Here is a 17,782-nt window from a genome sequence, read left to right as displayed (position 1 = left end):
AAGTCCATCAAAGCTAGATTAGAAATCACCTTGCCAGCACCATGAATTTACAAGGAGCTGTAAGATACAGAGGTGAGAGAAGAGGGAAACAAGGAAAACAAAACATGAAACTGAGAAAAAGGAACAGAGAAAAATAGATTTATGGCATGAACTGAAGGGCTCTTCCTCCTGCCTTTTTTTAGGCATGTCTGAAGCTCAGTCGTGGCTGTCATGATTTCTTGTCATCACACGTATGTAATGTTCCGCTGGATTCCGACATTTCAAGCTTTTCATCGGGGATGAAACAAATCATTTTATGCTTGAGAATGTACAATGCAGAATTCTAGGAGCAATCTGATCAAGTTATTTACAATGGTTCATTTTATACCCCAAGGAGGGCATTGATTATTTTTCAATTTTCTCATTAATTTTACATTATTTTACCTGATTGACAATACCAAGAAATTTAGGTAAAGTAAGTGTTATAAATGAATTGACTCCGCAGCCAAATTAAAAAAAAAATTGACAAAGATTTATTAATTACAAATTGAGAGAAAAATCTGCCACAGCCAAGACAGCGTCAACTCTGGAAATTGGCGCTGGGTGACCTCGGATCAGACTGACAGAGTGTCAGTGTTTCCCCGGAGGTTCACCGCGATCGCTTCGCACTGCCTGCTTATTTACTCTATATTCTCCCCGAGGCCTGCATAACACAGGATGTCTCTTGTGTTTGTTCATATGTAGAGTTTGCACATAGGAATGCAAAGATTCACTCCCGGTGCTCCTACAGTCCTCTTGGCCCTTCCTGGATGTTCTTTTCACATGGATGACCGAGTTCCTTTGAATGTAAAAGGCGTGCCTCGATGTCTATATAGCTGTCTTTCACATGTATTCGGGTGTTACCGGTGTTTTGGGAAGCCCGATGTAATCAGCTCCTGGCGTCAACTGGGAGAATCGGGCGTTCATGGCCCGGGAGGCTCCTTTCATAAGCTAAAGACTTGATGTTTATCTTTAGCATGTTCCGGCAACTGCTTGAATAGAAATGAGATTCTGCTCCTGGCCGGAGTTGGTCAAAGGCATGTGGTAGTTCAATGTAATATTTTATACATACATATATTCATTAACAGCATGAATTAATCACTCATATATAACAATCCCTCCCCATTTACTTCACCCATTTAAGTCATGCTGCTTCTTTGTCAATTTTTTGTTTTCTACATCTACCCACCACCAAGAAGGGTTTCTCACGCTTGGATCACCTCTTACCCTATTCGGTATTCCCCTTGTGAGATACCCTGATAATTCCCATAATTTGACCCTCTCTCAGTTCGCTCTTCAAACTTTGCCAGCGCTTCAGCTGCACTGCTGGCAACTTGTTTCCCTCCTAATCGCATAATCTTAGAAGTGTTGCCTCTGGAAGCCCCCTCCGGAAGCCCCCTCCGTGTCAACGGGGATTATTGCAATTTGCATTCCCCTCACTACGGAGTGTATCAGCCTGATAAAACATGGTATCAGGCACGGGAGGAACAGGACTCCTGCAACTGAACAGAGCACGAGAAAGATCACTTTGTTCCACCATGCTCCATCAAACAATTTGTCCCACCATGAAGATTGTAGAATTGAATTCCATTTTTGAACGGGGACATGGGCCACCTTCTTGATCTTGGCTGCCAAACCTCTTATGGTTTCCCCATAGTCATCAATTTCGATACAACATTCGGATTCATTAAATTTTCCACACATTCCCCCTTCCTCGGCTAGTAAATAATCTAGCGCGATCTGGTTTTGGTACACAAAAGCCCGTACCTGGGTGTGCTGTCGACTTAACAAATCCAGGGCTTCTGAAGTGTGATTTGAAACAATCTCCATCACTGCTTGCAATCTGAGCAATCTGTTCAGTAAGTAAATGGGAGTCCTATACCCATAACTTCCATCCTGGGCCCACATGGCTGGTCCATAATAATCAATTATCCTTGCCGCCGGCCACCCCTCCTCCCCCCAGGTCTGTTCACAGGTATCATCTTTTTCAGACCTCGCCTCTCCCTTCTCAGGGTCTCATACAACAGAGCCCCTAACAAGTTACTTTTGGTCCTGGAGAGAGTAAAGAACACCGGTCGGATCATGCCCAGAGTGCATGATCCTTTCCATCTTAAAGGTAATTCACTGTACGCTTTCTTCCCACATATCCAATAAATTCCATCAGGGGCCTTCCATTTTTCACTTATTTACCCTGGATCGTCCCAGTACCTTTTCACACTTTCCAAGGAGTGGAAGGGGTTGGCTCCTGGACTTTTGACCCAACATAATTTAAATTTTTCATTCCATTCACAGTTGGTATCATTTTTGAGACTCCAATACCCCAGCGGAGGGGCTGGATGCCATACCTTTCATTTTGAGTTTGAATCCACCGTCAGGGTAGATATATACAGGGTATACCCCACCGTCTCGGTGTAGTCTTTCCCTTCCCGACTAACACAAATTGTGCTAATCACTCTTTTCTCCAAAATCCACCCTTCAGGTCTCTGCGCCAATTTTGAGACCCTCGGGACATCCCATTTCAGGAGCTGCTCCGGAGGCAACCCTTCCCCTTTCCAAGGCCATTTCTCCGCAGATTTCAAGCCCCCGCAAATCCAACAATTCGACAGCCCCAATTCAGTTGCTGTCTCTTGAACCAGATCAATGAACAGGTTCCTGTCGGGGGAGAGCAGTTCCCTGTTGGCATACTGTTTTTCCAATGCCTCATATTGTTCGCTTAACGTTCTCAACCTCTCTTTCAGTTTCTGCTTTCTCAATTCTGACTCCTTTCTCCTGATTTCTTGTGTTAGTTCTTTCATTTTTCCCTCCGGATCCTCATTGTTCTGGTTCCTCAGGAAACAGAGCACTTCGTCATACTGCCGACAGACCTTCTCCTCATTATCGAGGACAGGTCCAGTATGAGCGGGTCTTTTCCTCCAGGATTTTTAGTACTAAATTTCGTATTTTCTGCTTCCCAATACATTTTCCCATTCATCCTGCACATCCCCACCCTTTGAGTTGTCATAACACAAGGGGTTCACCTGGTGGTAGGCTATGAATATTGATTCAGCCTTACCTCCGACCCACGTGGTCCTGTTGCACCGGCTACAAATGGGATTCAATTCCCATTTCTGTCTTGGACTCCTAGGAGTGATTGACTGCCTGTTCCCTTGCCCTGCCCTGGGATCTACACACCAAATCCCGATCTCCAATTCACACAATTTGACCCTCGTGCCGTTCACCCAGCAGTACCTGCTTGTTCTGTTGAGACATTCTCTGGGGGCTTGGTATGCTGAGTGCCTCCCGTCCTTCGTCCCCGGGACCACTCGGGTGCATTTGCTGCACTGTTCCGCAGGGCCTTCGCCTCCGCCTCCTTCCTCAATGCCCAAACTCTGCATCTGGCACATGGCTAGGCTCAGGCCAATCAGGATTCCCACCAGGCGTACTCCTCTGCCTTTGCCTCCGCCCCCTGGGGTGCCACCAGCGGCGAGGAAGACCATCTTCGTGGCAGCAGGAGTACTCTTCAGGGAAGACACCTTCGAACCTAGCTGCACACCTTTTGAAGGTGCCCCATCTGGATACCCGAATGGCATCGGAACTGCACGGTACTCTGATGGTCTTTTGGCACTCCACATCCAAAATCTCGGCTTGCGCCCTGAGCTTTCCACGCACCCCGTTTTGGAAAATCCGAAACCACTCCTGCGAATCAAGCTCAATAATACCTAGATTTGTGGCTAAGGTTAGGATGCGGTCAGTCAATTCGAGCTCCTCCTCCAAGCACTGAGTGCACAACCCTTTTGGTCTTTGTCCCCTCCTGCAATGAATCACAAACACCCCCAACAATATTCACACTTGAAGTGCACAAACGGATAGCATACACAATCTGGCCATATACAACCTATCCGTTCGTTGTTTGTCATTGACGAGGATGTTGAAGCTTGATTTTCAAGTTGCCGGGGGAAGAAGTGATCTTCCACTCGGGTGCTTGTTCCTGCAGGTCGGCTTTCTTCACTAGACGCGTGAGTCCAGCCTCGTTCCGCCATCCGAATGGCCGTGTCTGTTGTCAGGAGCACAAGAAAAGGCCCTTCCCAGTGAGGAGAGAGCGGGACTTCTCTCCACACTTTTATAAACACCTTGTCTCCTGGCTTGATTTTGTGAATAGTGAAACCCAGAGGGGCACCATGGGCAACTATTCCCTGCTTTTGAAATTCCTGCAAATTTTGATTGATCACAACCAGATATGGTTGAATATGTCCATCCTCAAACCTGGGGTGTCCCACTGGCATCCCGTGTCTATATGGCATCCCATACAACATTTCAAACGGTGAGAATCCCGTGTCCGAATGAGGCATGGTTCGGTTATTAAGCAAAGCTAGGGGCAAGCATTTCAGCCAGGACATCTTTGTTTCAAGGATCAACTTTGATAACTGTGTTTTCAACGTCTGATTCATCCTCTGCACCTGTCCTGAACTCTGGGGGTGCCACGGGGTGTGGTAGTCCCACCAAATGCCCAAAGCCTCAGCCATCTGCTTAATAACCTTTGATGTAAAATGTGTTCCCTGATCCAAATCAACATAGTTCACCACCCCGTATTGGGGTACAATCTCCTCCAACAGTTTCCGTGCCACTGTTTGAGCAGTGGCCCGTGCAGTGGGGAAGGCTTCCACCCAATGGGTTAGTTTATCTACAATGACCAGTACATATTTGAACCTCCCCACCTTTGGTAATTCTGTAAAATCCACCTGAACCCTTTCAAATGGTCGGTCGGCAAGGGGACGGCTCCCCATAGCTACCTTTTTGGCCCCTGATTTGTTCACCTTCTGGCAAATCAGGCATCCCTGCACCTCTTGTTTCGCCAATTCATAAATTCCTTTGCACCCATAAAATTTTAAAAATTGTTCTGCCAATGCTTGTGCCCCCCAATGTGTCCTCTGGTGCAATCTCCTCAAAATCCTCCTGGTGAAACCCCTGGACACCAGTTCCCTTCCGTCGGGTAGCCTCCACTTACCGTCTTTCAGTTCACCCCCGACCTGTTTGAAACATTCAGTTTCATTCTGGGAAGGCTGGGGGACGTCCTCAGGGGTCTCCTCCCTCCCAACCTCAGGGGTACTTACCACCATCAACGCCGCGGTTTTTGCTTCCTGATCGGCTAAATTGTTTCCCCTTGTCCGGAACTGAGTCCCTGTCTGATGCCCCTTCACATGGACCACTGCAATCTCATCTGGCCCCCTCAAGGCTTCTAAAATTTTCCTAATTAATTCTCCGTGCATCAGTTCTTTTCCTCTTGTGTTGATCAGCCCCTTTTCTTCCCAGATTTTCCCGAACATGTGAACTACTCCAAAGGCATACCTCGAGTCGGTAAAAACTGTTCCCTTTTTCCCTTTCAATCTCTTCAGTGCCCTCAGGACAGCATATAATTCGCATGCCTGTGCTGACCAGCTTGCATTCAGAAGGCCCGCTTCAATTACCTTCCCTGTTTTCCCATCCACAACTGCGTATCCTGATTTTCTTTTCCCTTCCACAACTCTGCTCGACCCATCAACAAACCATTTCTCCCCATCCTCCAATTCATCTTCCTCCAGGTCCTCCCTGATTTTGGTTTGCAATTCCACAATTTCCACACAGTCGTGTACTAAGTTCTCAGCAGTTTCCCCAAAAAGAAACTGCACCGGATTTTGCGCAGTTGTGGTCCTCAATTCCAGATCCTTTGAATGAGTCAAAATGGCCTCATATTTTAGCAACCTTGCATCTGTGAGCCACTTGTCTGCTTTCTGTTGTAGTATGCCCCTCATATTGTGAGGTGCAAACACTACCAGAGGTGCCCCGAAGGTTACCTTTTTCACTTCCTCCACTAGCAAAGCTACAGCTACAATCACCTGCAAACACGTGGGCCAGCCCTTGCTGACCTGGTCTAAAAGCCGGGATAAGTCTCCCACTGGTTTCCTGACCCCCGCCCAGTCCTGTGTCAAGACTCCGTGTGCTGTGTGATTGCTAGTGTCCACAAACAGTTGAAAGGGTTTTCTCACATCCGGGAGGCTCAGCACTGGAGCAGCTGTCAGTGCCTCCTTGATTCCCCTGAATTCCTCTTCATCTTTTTGTGTCCAATTGATCTGATTTGTGGTGAGTTTCTCATAGAGAAACTTCACCCTCTTGCTGTAGCCGTCGACCCACTGCCGACAGTATCGTAGCAGCCCTAGAATCTGCCGGACCTCCTTTTTCGTTTGTGGAGGTGGCAGGGCGATAATTCCTGCCACCCTTTCCGGATCTAACTTTTCTTGCCCTTTGTGAGCCAATGCCCCAGGTACCTGACCTCTGGCTCTGCGAACTGCAATTTCGACTTGGAGACTTTCAGCCCCTTCTTCCCCAGAAAATTCAGAAGCTCAATTGTGCTTTCCCTTACTTCCTCCTCCCCGTGCCCGGCGACCAGCAGGTCGTCCACGTATTGTAAAAGCTTTGTCCCTTTGGTTGGTGTAAAGTGACTTAAAACCTGCTCCAGGGCTTGTCCGAATAGAGAGTCAGAGAGTCAACAAAGCCCTGCGGCAGAGACGTCCATCTAAACTGCTGCTTTCTGTTCGTCTCTGGATCCTCCCACTGAAATGCGAAATAATCGCAGCTGTCCTCTGCCAGAGGACACGTCCAAAAAGCATACTTCAAGTCAATTACACTATACCAAGTGTCGTCCAGGGAGAGGTTGTTCAGCAACGTGTGAGGGTTAGAAACTGTGGAGAACAGAGTCTTAGTTCTCTGATTCACAGCCCTTAAATCCTGCACGAACCTGAAGCTGCCATCGTGCTTCTTGACTGCTAAAATCGGGGTATTGTGTCTCGATATGCACGGTTCCAATGTGCCCTTTTTCAATAATTCATCAATCACTGTTTTCAAACCCCTCCTCCCTTCCATGGAGAGGGGGTTTTGTTTGACCCTTATGGGGTCTTCTGGTCTTTCAATTTCCACTCGAATAGGTTCTATTTCCAACCTCCCCGCTTCCCCAGGGACCACACCTTCGGATCTATTTTCTCCTCATCCAGCCCTGTGAGGCTGTAAAGTCTGACTTTGATTCGGGATTTGTCAATCGTCAACCCCACTCCCAGGGCGACCATCATATCTCTCCCTAATAAATTGACGTCAGCACCCTGAGCCAATAGGACGTTGCCCATATGTTTTTGATTCCCGGTATTTCTTTCTACTTTTTTTTATGATTGGAACCTTGAAAGGTTCCCCCTTTGCCCCAGTCACCCCCATGGCATCTTCACTCAGAGAACACCCCTTTGGCAACTGTAACACTGTTGTCCATTCCACTCCTGAATCTACCATACCCCATAATTCCTCCTTGTAGGGTCCCACCTTCAATTTTATCAAGGGCTCCCTAGATGTTCTGGACCCCAGGCTGAAAAGCCCTTGACACCTCTAATCCCTGCTCTTGCCACCCATCTATCTTTTCAAGCTTTTTCCAAATGTCTTCCCACAACTTTGCAACGAATTGTGTCTTTAACAACACCATCCCCACTGGAGAATCCGGATCCATGCTGGAGGAGTGCATTCGCAACCCTTTCCGGAGTCTTTCCAGCCACTCCGTGGGGGTCCTATCTTTCTCCTGACACTCCCTGAGCATCTTGCTCATGTTCTGCCCTTTTGGTACCGCTTCCCTGATACCTTGGATAATCAAATTTCTAAGATTTATCATTCTTTGCCTCCCTTCCTCTGTCCGGGCTTCCCAGGACAGCTTCTGGTTTTGACGTCGTTCCTCCCCAGCCCCCCCATTTGGGTTCCGCCTTTCCCGATGTGCCAGGGGAGAGGCGGCCCTGGGGACGTCTATGTCTACTCTTGTGCACTGCGGCTTCGGCTGCCCCGCGGCCATGTGATCCTGTGGGAAGGGGGGGGGGCAGATGCCACCGTCCGCTCCGGTGGCGGTGGCAGCGCCTCCACCCGGACCCACGCAGCCCCCGCCCTGGGAGGCGTTCCTGACAGCGCCCGCACCTGCACGGGCCGGGCCGCCACGGGGCCACGAGGCAAGGAGGTGGGAGATCTCCCAGCGGCTCTCGTTCCCTCCCCGCTTCCGCCAAACGCCGGGGAGCTCGCACGCGTACAGACCAGAGGAAACATGCCTCGACATGTCCGCACATTTGAGTTTCTCAGGATCGAGCGGACCGCGGCTGGCGATGCGGTCAAACAAAGGCACACAAATCCAGCACTTGAACGCGCCGAACATCGGCCAGACCCCGTGCATTCCAATCCCCCTCCCTCCCCATTTTCCATGCAAAAATGGATCATTTTCTCCTTGGACTTTTCCCACCCTCCAGGGATTTTTGTCCCAGTGCCCCAGCATCCATCCCAGAGGACTATCTCCTGGGATTTCTGGCAAGGCTTTCTCGGGGACCTGGGAGGTTTTTTCCTGAACTTTCCTCTGCTGTCTGCTCTTCCCCAACCCCATTTTCTCGAGGAAAGTGGTGACTTTTCTTACCTTTTCTCGCTTTGCTAGAACAGTTGTTTCGAGTCCCGTTTTTTTCTCTTCCGATGTTGGATTCTCCGGCTTGTGAGCAGCCGCCAGCCTGACCAGGTCGAGCAGTGAACCGCCCTGCTGACCCGTAGGCTGTTTTCCTATCGGCCTTTACCTGTTTTCTCCTGATTTCAGAAGGTGGACAGGTTCCTGGAACTCCCTCAGGTCTGTCTCTCCCCTCCTGATCCCCAACGTGACCGGCTTTCCCCCTAGACTCTTCCCCAAGCCCCGGGTCTCGTGTGTTTCGAACCGAGCCTTCTGCTTCCCCCTCGCCTGACCACATCCCTCGCGGGCTTGTGGAAATGCAGCCTCGGGGTCCACACTGGCCTCGTGACAATGTCACGTCTCACACACGTGTCTGATCACACTCCACCCAACCACCCAGTACTTACAGTTCCTTTTCTTGCGTGGGTCTCTTCGTGCACGGGTGAAAAACCTCGAGTCTCAGAAATTTCTTTCCGAGCCGAGAATTGGGCCCTTTATTCCCCTTGGCTGTGGCTTTTTTTGCAGCACGCGGCTCCAATTACAATCCGCGGCTTTTTGCAGCTCTTTTGTGGATCTGATTGGTTTCAGAATTCGATTCCCGCTCGGGCCACTGAATTCAGTGGGGCGCCCCCCGGGCGGGAAAAGGGTTTCCCGAACCCCAATATCAGATCACGTCGGGTTGTCACCAAACTGTTATAAATTAATTGACTCCGCAGCCAAATTAAAAAAAAATTGACAAAGATTTATTAATTACAAATTGAGAGAAAAATCTGCCACAGCCAAGACAGCGTCAACTCCGGAAATTGGCACTGGGTGACCTCGGATCTGACTGACAGAGTGTCAGTGTTTCCCTGGAGGTTCACCCCAATCGCTTCGCACTGCCTGCTTATATACTCTATATTCTCCCCGAGGCCTGCATAACACAGGATGTCTCTTGTGTTTGTTCATATGTAGAGTTTGCACATAGGAATGCAAAGATTCACTCCCGGTGCTCCTACAGTGCTTTCGGCCCTTCCTGGATATTCTTTTCACATGGATGACCGAGTTCCTTTGAATGTAAAAGGCGTGCCTCGATGTCTGTATGGCTGTCTTTCACATGTATTTGGGTGTTACCTCATGTCTGTATGGCTGTCTTTCACATGTATTTGGGTGTTACCGGTGTTTTGGGAAGCCCAATGTAATCAGCTCCTGGCATTACCCTCGTGAATGGCCGGGAGAATCGGGTGTTCATGGCCCGTGAGCCTCCTTTCATAAGCTAAAGACTTGATGTTTATCTTTAGCATGTTCCGGGAACTGCTTGAATAGAAATGAGATTCTGCTCCTGGCCGGAGTTGATCAAAGGCATGTGGTAGTTCAATGTAATATTTTATACATACATATATTCACTAACAGCATGAATTAATCACTCATATATAACAACCTGCAGTGCCTGTTGTGCACTGGGAGATCCTCAGCACAGGGCCAGCCTCCCCACACCTTCCTCATACCTCCCCCTTCCCAGCCTCAGCACAGCCCTGGCTTCTCTGATTTGTGCCTGGATCATCTACACTTTCATAAAGCTTGACATCCAGGTGCCTTCCACTGTTTCCAGCAGGACTTCGATTTGGGCTGTGTCTACTGTTGCTATCTATGGAGCTAAGATGGGGTTAGGGATTTGTTTGCTTTGCCTTCATGGCTTTACCATGAGATGCTACTGTGTTGTATGTGCCATCTTCCTAATTGGCTCTTCCCTGAGACTTTTACCTTCTTCCTTGCTTCAGGAACAAGCCAGGAAGTGGTGATCCTCTTCTGAGTCTCTGTGTGATCTCTTATGCAGTAACTGAGTAACAGCTGGCTCTGTAGGAGCCAGAGGGTGCATAATTCAATTTTCCCATTTGTGTTCCAGTTTCTACTTGGGAATTCCCCTTGGGGATAGATTTGTCTGCTTCTAACTGCACTTGAGAAAAAGAACCTGAGAGACCAACACGCTGCAAAAGGATTCCAAGGAAGAATGGAAATCTTTGCTTGTGAAGGGTGACCAGAAAAGTGGCAGTAAGGTCACAGAATTAGCCTGCTCCAGGGAAGAAAACATTCTTGCCTTCCATGTCCAGTTTTGTGCTGACGAGCACAAAAATCTCTTAACTTTGCATATTTGACTTTATGAAAACTGAGAAATGAGCTTGGCTCATTTTTTTGCTAGGTAAATTGTGTGTGTTCTCAGCACCTTTCCTTTTCCTGTGTTGTTGCAGAGGCAAAGTAGTAGGCAGCAGTGTAGTTTTCCTTAATGCAGCTAGTGAGAAAGGACACATATCTCAAGGTGAGTTACAGTATTCCTCACCTGACTGCAAATTCCAAGATTACTGAAGTAACAAAATTGATCTAAATGTCATGTTATCCCTTGGTTTAATGGAAAATAATTAAGATCTTCACTGACATTACTAAAGGATGTGGGGTTGCTGTCTGGAGCATAAGAAGCTTCTTTTTAATCTCCAGTAAAAATGGACAGCCTTTCTCTGTTAATAAGTATTGCCTACAGCGTGTAATCCCATGATCATAATGACTGTGCTTCTCCTTGTTCACCCCATTGGCAAATGACAGTCTGGGGTGATTTGCACTGGAGGACTTGAGCTGTGGCAGATGAGCAGGTGTGGGTGGAATTCAGGGATGTGTTTGACTTGGTCACTGCCCTGATACTTCACTTCCCAGGATGAACTGCACTGGATGGAGGAGTGAAGCTGCACAGGAGCAGCTGCTCTGCTGTTCTTGTGCATCCAGGAGAGGGGATGCTGGGGAATTGGAGAGGGAGATCCATGGGTGTTGGAGCACTGCCAAGGGGCGCAGGGTGGCTGTTGATCATGGTATTTGGGCTGCGTTCTGTCCATCACATCACCTCCTGGGAACTGTAGCCTGGTTGGGGAGTTCAGTCCAGGACCTGGAAATCAGGAATGTGCAATCCACCCTGGTGACTCCACAGTGCGTCCTGCCTCTGCTCACAGGAGCAGGTGATGGGACGTAGGACACAGGTGGCCTGGTGTAGGTCTCCTGCTTCTTCACTAGCAGCTGTCAGCCAGGGGACTGAGCAGAGTCATTCAGTGCTCAAATGCAGGAGCCTTTCATCACCTTCAGTGCTCTGCATTTGGCTGCTACAGCGTCACAATGAGCCCTTGGCAGAGGGAATGATTTAGCCTCAGGAAATGGAGATTTATTTCAAAAAGTCCTTTACTGTAATATCTTCCTTCTCTCTGACTGCACCGTGGAGGTATCTGATTCTTATCATGCAGGAAGTAGCTGAGGCTCTCTGATACAATTGTTTTAAAATCAAAACATGAAAACTACCATCCAATGATTTTTGCATTTTCCAGGCCTCCCTCCCGCCAGCATTAATTGCCCCCCTGCTCTTCCTGTTCCAAAGCTATTTGCTCTTTCTGTATGCAGCCCTTGCTCACTGCTGCACTAAACCTTTGCTGCTTTGCAGTAAAAAAAGCTTCCACTTATGCAAATGACATTGAAATGAGTTTGATAAAGTGATAAACAGTCACATTTATTGATTGCAACTGTTGGGGTTTAGTTTGTTATTTTAAAGTTAATTTTGTAGAGGTAAAGGACTTTACAAATTCCCTTCTGGTGTCAATGGAGTAATACAGCACTCCCATAACAGTGTTGGAAAGTGTGGTAGGGCCACCAAGCCAAAGAGATAAGAGGGTCACATTCATCCAATGTCACAGTGTCCCTTTCCCCTGTGGCATATCTCCCTCCCATCTTGAAATCTCGCTGTACTTAGCAATTCTCCTATTTCAATTACTGTGTCTTTGGATGGCAGTTAAGTTTCATGCCCCTTTATCTCCTCTTCCTCTCTGCTTCTGAGACAATATTATTATTACCAGTGACTGCATGAGGCCTCCAAACTTCCTTTGTCCCCAGAAGTAATTACAGACACATTACTGAGCAATCCCCACTAGTAGGCTGGGTCAAGTGCTTTATTTTTACCCAGGGCAGCTACCAAGGAGTAGGGTTGACTTTTGCTTCATGCAGCAAGTAGCTGCATGAAAAGACAGGAGTACTTCTGTCACTTGAGCATTTCAGCTGGGGGTGGGTCCTCTCCCAACCTTGGAGTACCTGGTACCCCAGCAGGGTTCCTAGTGGTCAATATGGAAGGTACAAGGTCCTCGTGAAGATAATGGATAAAGATAGAAAAAGCATGAGAAGTAAATGAACACAGTTGGATTGTATCTTTTTCTGACACAGGGTTTGATGACCTGCAAGCGTGTGCTGATCCCGGGGCTCCTGAACATGGCTACAAGACACCCAGTGCAGGTGTTTTCTTTGAAAGCGTGGTGGTCCGGTTCCATTGCCAAGAAGGATACAGGCTCAATGGTACTTCCAAAAAACTTTGTGTGAGACACTTTAATGGCTCCCTGAGCTGGAAACCCAGTGATAAACCTGTGTGCCTACAAGAAGGTAAGTCAGTTTTCTTCAAGCTGTTCACCACATCAGTTCTTTTCACTTGTCCATGTACCATGTCTATGTGTCTCTGGACAAAACACAACAGGCTGGAGTCCATTTCACTGTGTCTTGTTGTATACATACTTTAATTTTCCATCCATAATCCTCCTTTGTCAGTTAAATTTGTACCATGAGAAGCTGTGTGTGTTGAAAGGAACATAAAGAAATGTGAAAACAGAATTTAACCTCCTTTTTTAACTAGCTACAAATTGATGCAGAGAGGAAAAACAACCTCCATTGTAAGTTAACTGTAACTATTTATTAAAGCAGCCCACTTAATATTCCTTTCTGCAATATTTTACTAGGAAAATACAATCAATTTCCAATGCTACTGCTCCTGCTAATCAGGAATTTTAAACAATGGTATTTGGTGATGTATGCATGAGTCAAGTAGCAAAATTGAATACACAGAGGCTGCAAAAGTTTAAAGCTCGGGTAGAAGTTTACTCTGAAATAATTCAGACTATTATGGCATAAACCAATTTATTTTTATTGTATATCTGAAATTGTATTTGGTTTTAAATACTTAGGATGTTACATTGCTTTCTTCTTCTAGGTCTTAGAGGCAGGATTGATTTGAATTTCATAACTGTAAATTTTGGCCACAGTACACCCAAGCAACACAAATTATTTATTTCACCAAGTATATTAAAGATATAACCTGTCCTTGTTGTTGATTTATTTTTGGTCAACAGAGCTATTACAGTCAACAGACATGAAAAGTGTTGGTTAAATAAAGTGTTTACATTTTAGTGTTGTGACTTCTCCACTGAAGACATTAGCCATTGCCTCACTGTCTTCATAGTGGAGCAAGATAAATTCTAGTTCAGGTTACCTTTCACCATTTAAAATAAATACATGGACTTATTCAGAGGTAGTTGAAGACTTACGTGGCTCACAAACACACTGCATAGGATCATGCATCGCTTAGCCTTTATAAAAACTGCAGGTACTCGTTTGTGATCCTGGGGGCCTAGGCGTGAAAATCCTGTGCCAGGACAGGGATGTGACATGACAGGGACAAGCATGGCCTGGGAAGACTACATTCAGGAGGTGCATGTGAAGGGAACAACCCTAAAGAGTGGCTGGTGTGAAAGTGATGCATGAGATGTTGGAGAGAGTTGCCAGAGGCAGCTGGTAAGGAGTGCATGGGCTTTCAGGCAGCTGGCCTGTTGGCAGGAGAAATTTTGGTTAAATATGTTCTCCTGGACAAGCGTGAGGCCATGGGCTACAGAGCCATGAGGGACACAGTCTTGAGCTGTCCCATCAGGTGACAGCTGATGTCTAGAAATAAAGGCAAAGGGGTGCCAACAGCACCTCATCTTATGGCTGCATGGGTCATCTTCAAAGAAATAACCTGATGCCTTTAAAAATAACGATGTATGAAAATCGTGCACTTTTCTGTGACAGCCACTTCTCATAAATGACTTTGTCTCTCATCTCATGGTTATTTAAGAAAAAATACATATAGCGTGACAATAGCCTGTGTCTAAACTGGCTATTGGAACAACCAGAAAAAGCTTTAATGCTTGGAAATTCTGTTTCCTTAAGCACAGCAGGGAGCTAGGAATGTTGATGTGCATCTTTGAAATGTTGCCTGTATCATCCACTGCAGTTGTTAAAATAAGCATTAATGTTTTTTATTAAATATTCAAACCTCTTCCCTCCAGCCCAGTGGAAATCTGTGGAGGAAGTTTCTGATCACAATGCCATCAGCAACAAAACTGCCACTAATGTCAGTGTGATCAACACTCGAGCCATGTGTTTTCAAAAAAGAAAGAAATTGGAAGATGAGAATGTGATAGATGATGTGGCAACAGTTGCTTTAGAGATAATAATTACTTTCCAGCATAGAACACTTAAAAAGGATTGCTAGCCAATGCTCTGACCAAGCAAAGCACTTAAGCTGGAGCATAACTGTAATTATGTGATTAGTCTTGTTAAAGTTCTGTGCTCAAAATAGGCAGATGCAAAAATGCTTCTTATTACTAGGACCAAAGAGTAGGACCCTGATTTAGGATTTAGTGAATCAAGTGCTTAAGTACTTCCCTGATTAACATTATAATAATACCTCAGGCAGCATTAATTCTTCTTTCTAATGCACAATAGCAGGATTGATTCAGAAGAAATACTAAGAAAGGCTCAGTGGCAGTCTGTGAGGCGTAGGCATTGGCTTAAGTGATTTTTAGACTGATCCTTTTGTACACTGGGAGCAGAATATTGAGAGAGGGCCATGGTAGGGAGGCAGACAGTGTAGGAACATGGCACATCTGGAGATGAGTTAAGAGAGAATTACAACAGGGTTTGTGATTCTCAGTTGTCTAATGACAGACATAAAAGTCTTCATTGCAGAAATTCTGTAATGATATATAGAAAGAAATTTGAAATTTCTAACTGCTGGAGAAGGGAGAAGTTGATGTTTTCCAATTCATCATTACCTATCACAAGGTGAAATAAACTTTATGCTGCATTTACCATTTATGGCGGGGGCTGGCTGCTCCGTGGGCTATGGTATGCTCTACACGCCTCTCATCCCAGCATATTTAAATGTCAGGCAGTGCCAGCTGAGCTTGAACAGTGAAAATACTCTGTACTTTGGAGTTCATTTACTGTGAGGAGTTTGGATTCAGAGAAGGATAATTTTATGTCTGTATGTTATGTATGTTTAATTGTTGTTATGTCTTTACTAGCACAAGTTCTAATCACAAATGGATGCTATTTACCAAAGGAAGCAAAGTAACCTGTTCCAGAATGTAATTGATTTTAGATCTAATACGTTTGCCTGGAGCTCTTCACCCAATCTATTTGATTTTATAGGTCTGTCATTCCTCGTTAAGATGCAGGAGTTCTAAATGTTAGGACAAGAATCAAATTGCATGACTTGGTGCCCAATAAATGCCCTGTCAAAAATCTGTGTGCTTAGAGTTATGTTCTTATTTTGATCTACAGCATGTGTGACTGTACCTTTCATCAGCTCTAATACGGTTATGCAAATAAATACCAAACCTCTGAGGTAGGAATTTTGTATTTACTGTTTAAGAGCAGTATGTCATGTTGTTCACACTTTAATCTAATTTTCTCCCACTGTGATAATGTGGCTGCTGAGGTAGTTGCCCTACTTGGAACAAATGCTAGCTCTTTCCTATGAGATTGAATCTAAATTTACAGTCTGCATGGAGATGGCAACGAAGCTGTGCCCTCCTCTCCCTGTGCTTCTGCAGGCAGACACCTAGGAGATGTTCTCAGTGCCTCATTCTCCCACTGACAAGGATGATAAACCTGCAGTGAAAGTAGTGGTCTAGTACATGGTTTGGCTACAGCTTTCCAGTAGGACATTTAGCCCTCCATTTTCTTTGCCTCTGTCCCTGAGTCTATGAGATGACTGAAGTATTTTTATTTTCCCATCTCTTATCTGTCTTGCCCAGTGTTTGCTGATTCTTAACCCTGGTTATGAGCACTCTGTGATATTTGTAACCAGGCCACAGCTCAATGGCCACAGATCTTAGGTGAAATCTCTCTGCACTGTTGAAACACCAGCAAAGACAATAAAAAGAAATGGTTATTTAATACTCACTAAAATACTGTGTTTGCCATCCACAGAACAATCCTAATAACGCAGTACTATGGATTTAACACCAGTAAAAAAAAACAAGGGACAATATTGCTCTTAAATGCTTACTTTTAAGAGAACAGAGCGTAGATGAACTGTCCCTGCATCAAACCAATTCTTCATGATATTCCTTTCATCCTTCCTCCCTGTTTCTCTCTGTTCCAGCCTGCCAGTGGTGTGACTCGATGTAGTCAAGGCTAATTCAGAGACTTGTCAACAGTGAGACACACAGGATGACCAGACCTCTGCATTTGAATTTACATACAGGTAGCAAAAAAAACAGTGCCAGAGCAGGGATTGGGACACAGTTCTTCAGTTGTACACACTCTTACAGTGTTGTAAAGGTCCTTGACATGGTTTGGGCCAATATCCGGCAGGGCAGTACTCCCAAGTAAAACCTACAAGCACCTTCGTGGATTGGCACGGACATGAGATAATTTTTGGATGGTAAGGGCTTCAATAGATACAAGCCATCCCAGGCCAGCTGGTACTTATGGATGGTGCAGCTATCTCCATGCTGTCTAGGTAATGCCTTCCTTCTTGGTTGCTGTTGTGGTCCAAGGGTGATCTTCCTTCCCCATGGGGTGGAAGGAACAGTTCTGAGAGGTTCTGCATGATTTGCACCTGAGCAAAACATTCTTAACTATATTGTTTAACAAATTTTATTCTTCAGACCAGTCTTCTGTGATGGGGGACACACTTGGTTTGCTAAATCCAAGAGTTCCTAATGTACAAATCTTCATGAAAGTTAGGGCAAGGTGAGCCCTTGTGCCTGTGAGGCTGTTAGACTGTTGGCTCTACCCACCTCTTTCTGCCCTGCAAGATAAGAATTGTGTCCTTTTGGCTGGCCCATTTTAAAACTCACACAGTAGATATAAGCAGATCGTGTAAAACTGCCAGAAAGGAGTGTAAGTCATAGCCTTTGCTACTCGATGCTGGTTAAAGACCGTGTACTCCCTTAAATGGTTTAGCAGCTTCCACAGATTTGCTGAGAAGGACTTAGAATAAAGTAGTTTATTTTTTAGGACAGGACATTTTAAAATTCAGTCACTTCCTTCTAGCTTTTCCAAGCAGAATTTGTGCCAGCTAATCCAGTTGTTTGTGGAGAGATGGCTAGTGCAGTTTATGCCTAAGTGTTAAATATGAATTCAGCCAGTGGGAAAGCATTTGCTTGCAAGGCATCAGGAAAAAGAGCTGTATGATTGTGGTCCATT

The 17,782-nt window shown here is 45.9% G+C and overlaps 1 protein-coding gene across 1 annotated transcript in view; it reads left to right on the top strand.

Moving 5' to 3' along the window:
• The window catches only part of SUSD4 (sushi domain containing 4), a gene marked incomplete at both ends in the record, with an annotated part of 78,684 nt that overhangs the window by 36,953 nt on the left and 23,949 nt on the right, over positions 1–17,782 (top strand). Inside the window, one exon of the mRNA XM_084202195.1 lies at positions 12,701–12,913. Within this exon, the coding sequence (XP_084058321.1) occupies positions 12,701–12,913 (213 nt within the window). The remainder of the gene's footprint in view (positions 1–12,700; positions 12,914–17,782) is intronic.

Source organism: Fringilla coelebs, assembly GCF_963513975.1.
Source record: "Fringilla coelebs genome assembly, chromosome: 3".
In the NCBI taxonomy this organism is placed as follows: Eukaryota; Metazoa; Chordata; class Aves; order Passeriformes; family Fringillidae; genus Fringilla; species Fringilla coelebs.
This window is presented reverse-complemented; position numbering and strand designations above follow the sequence as displayed.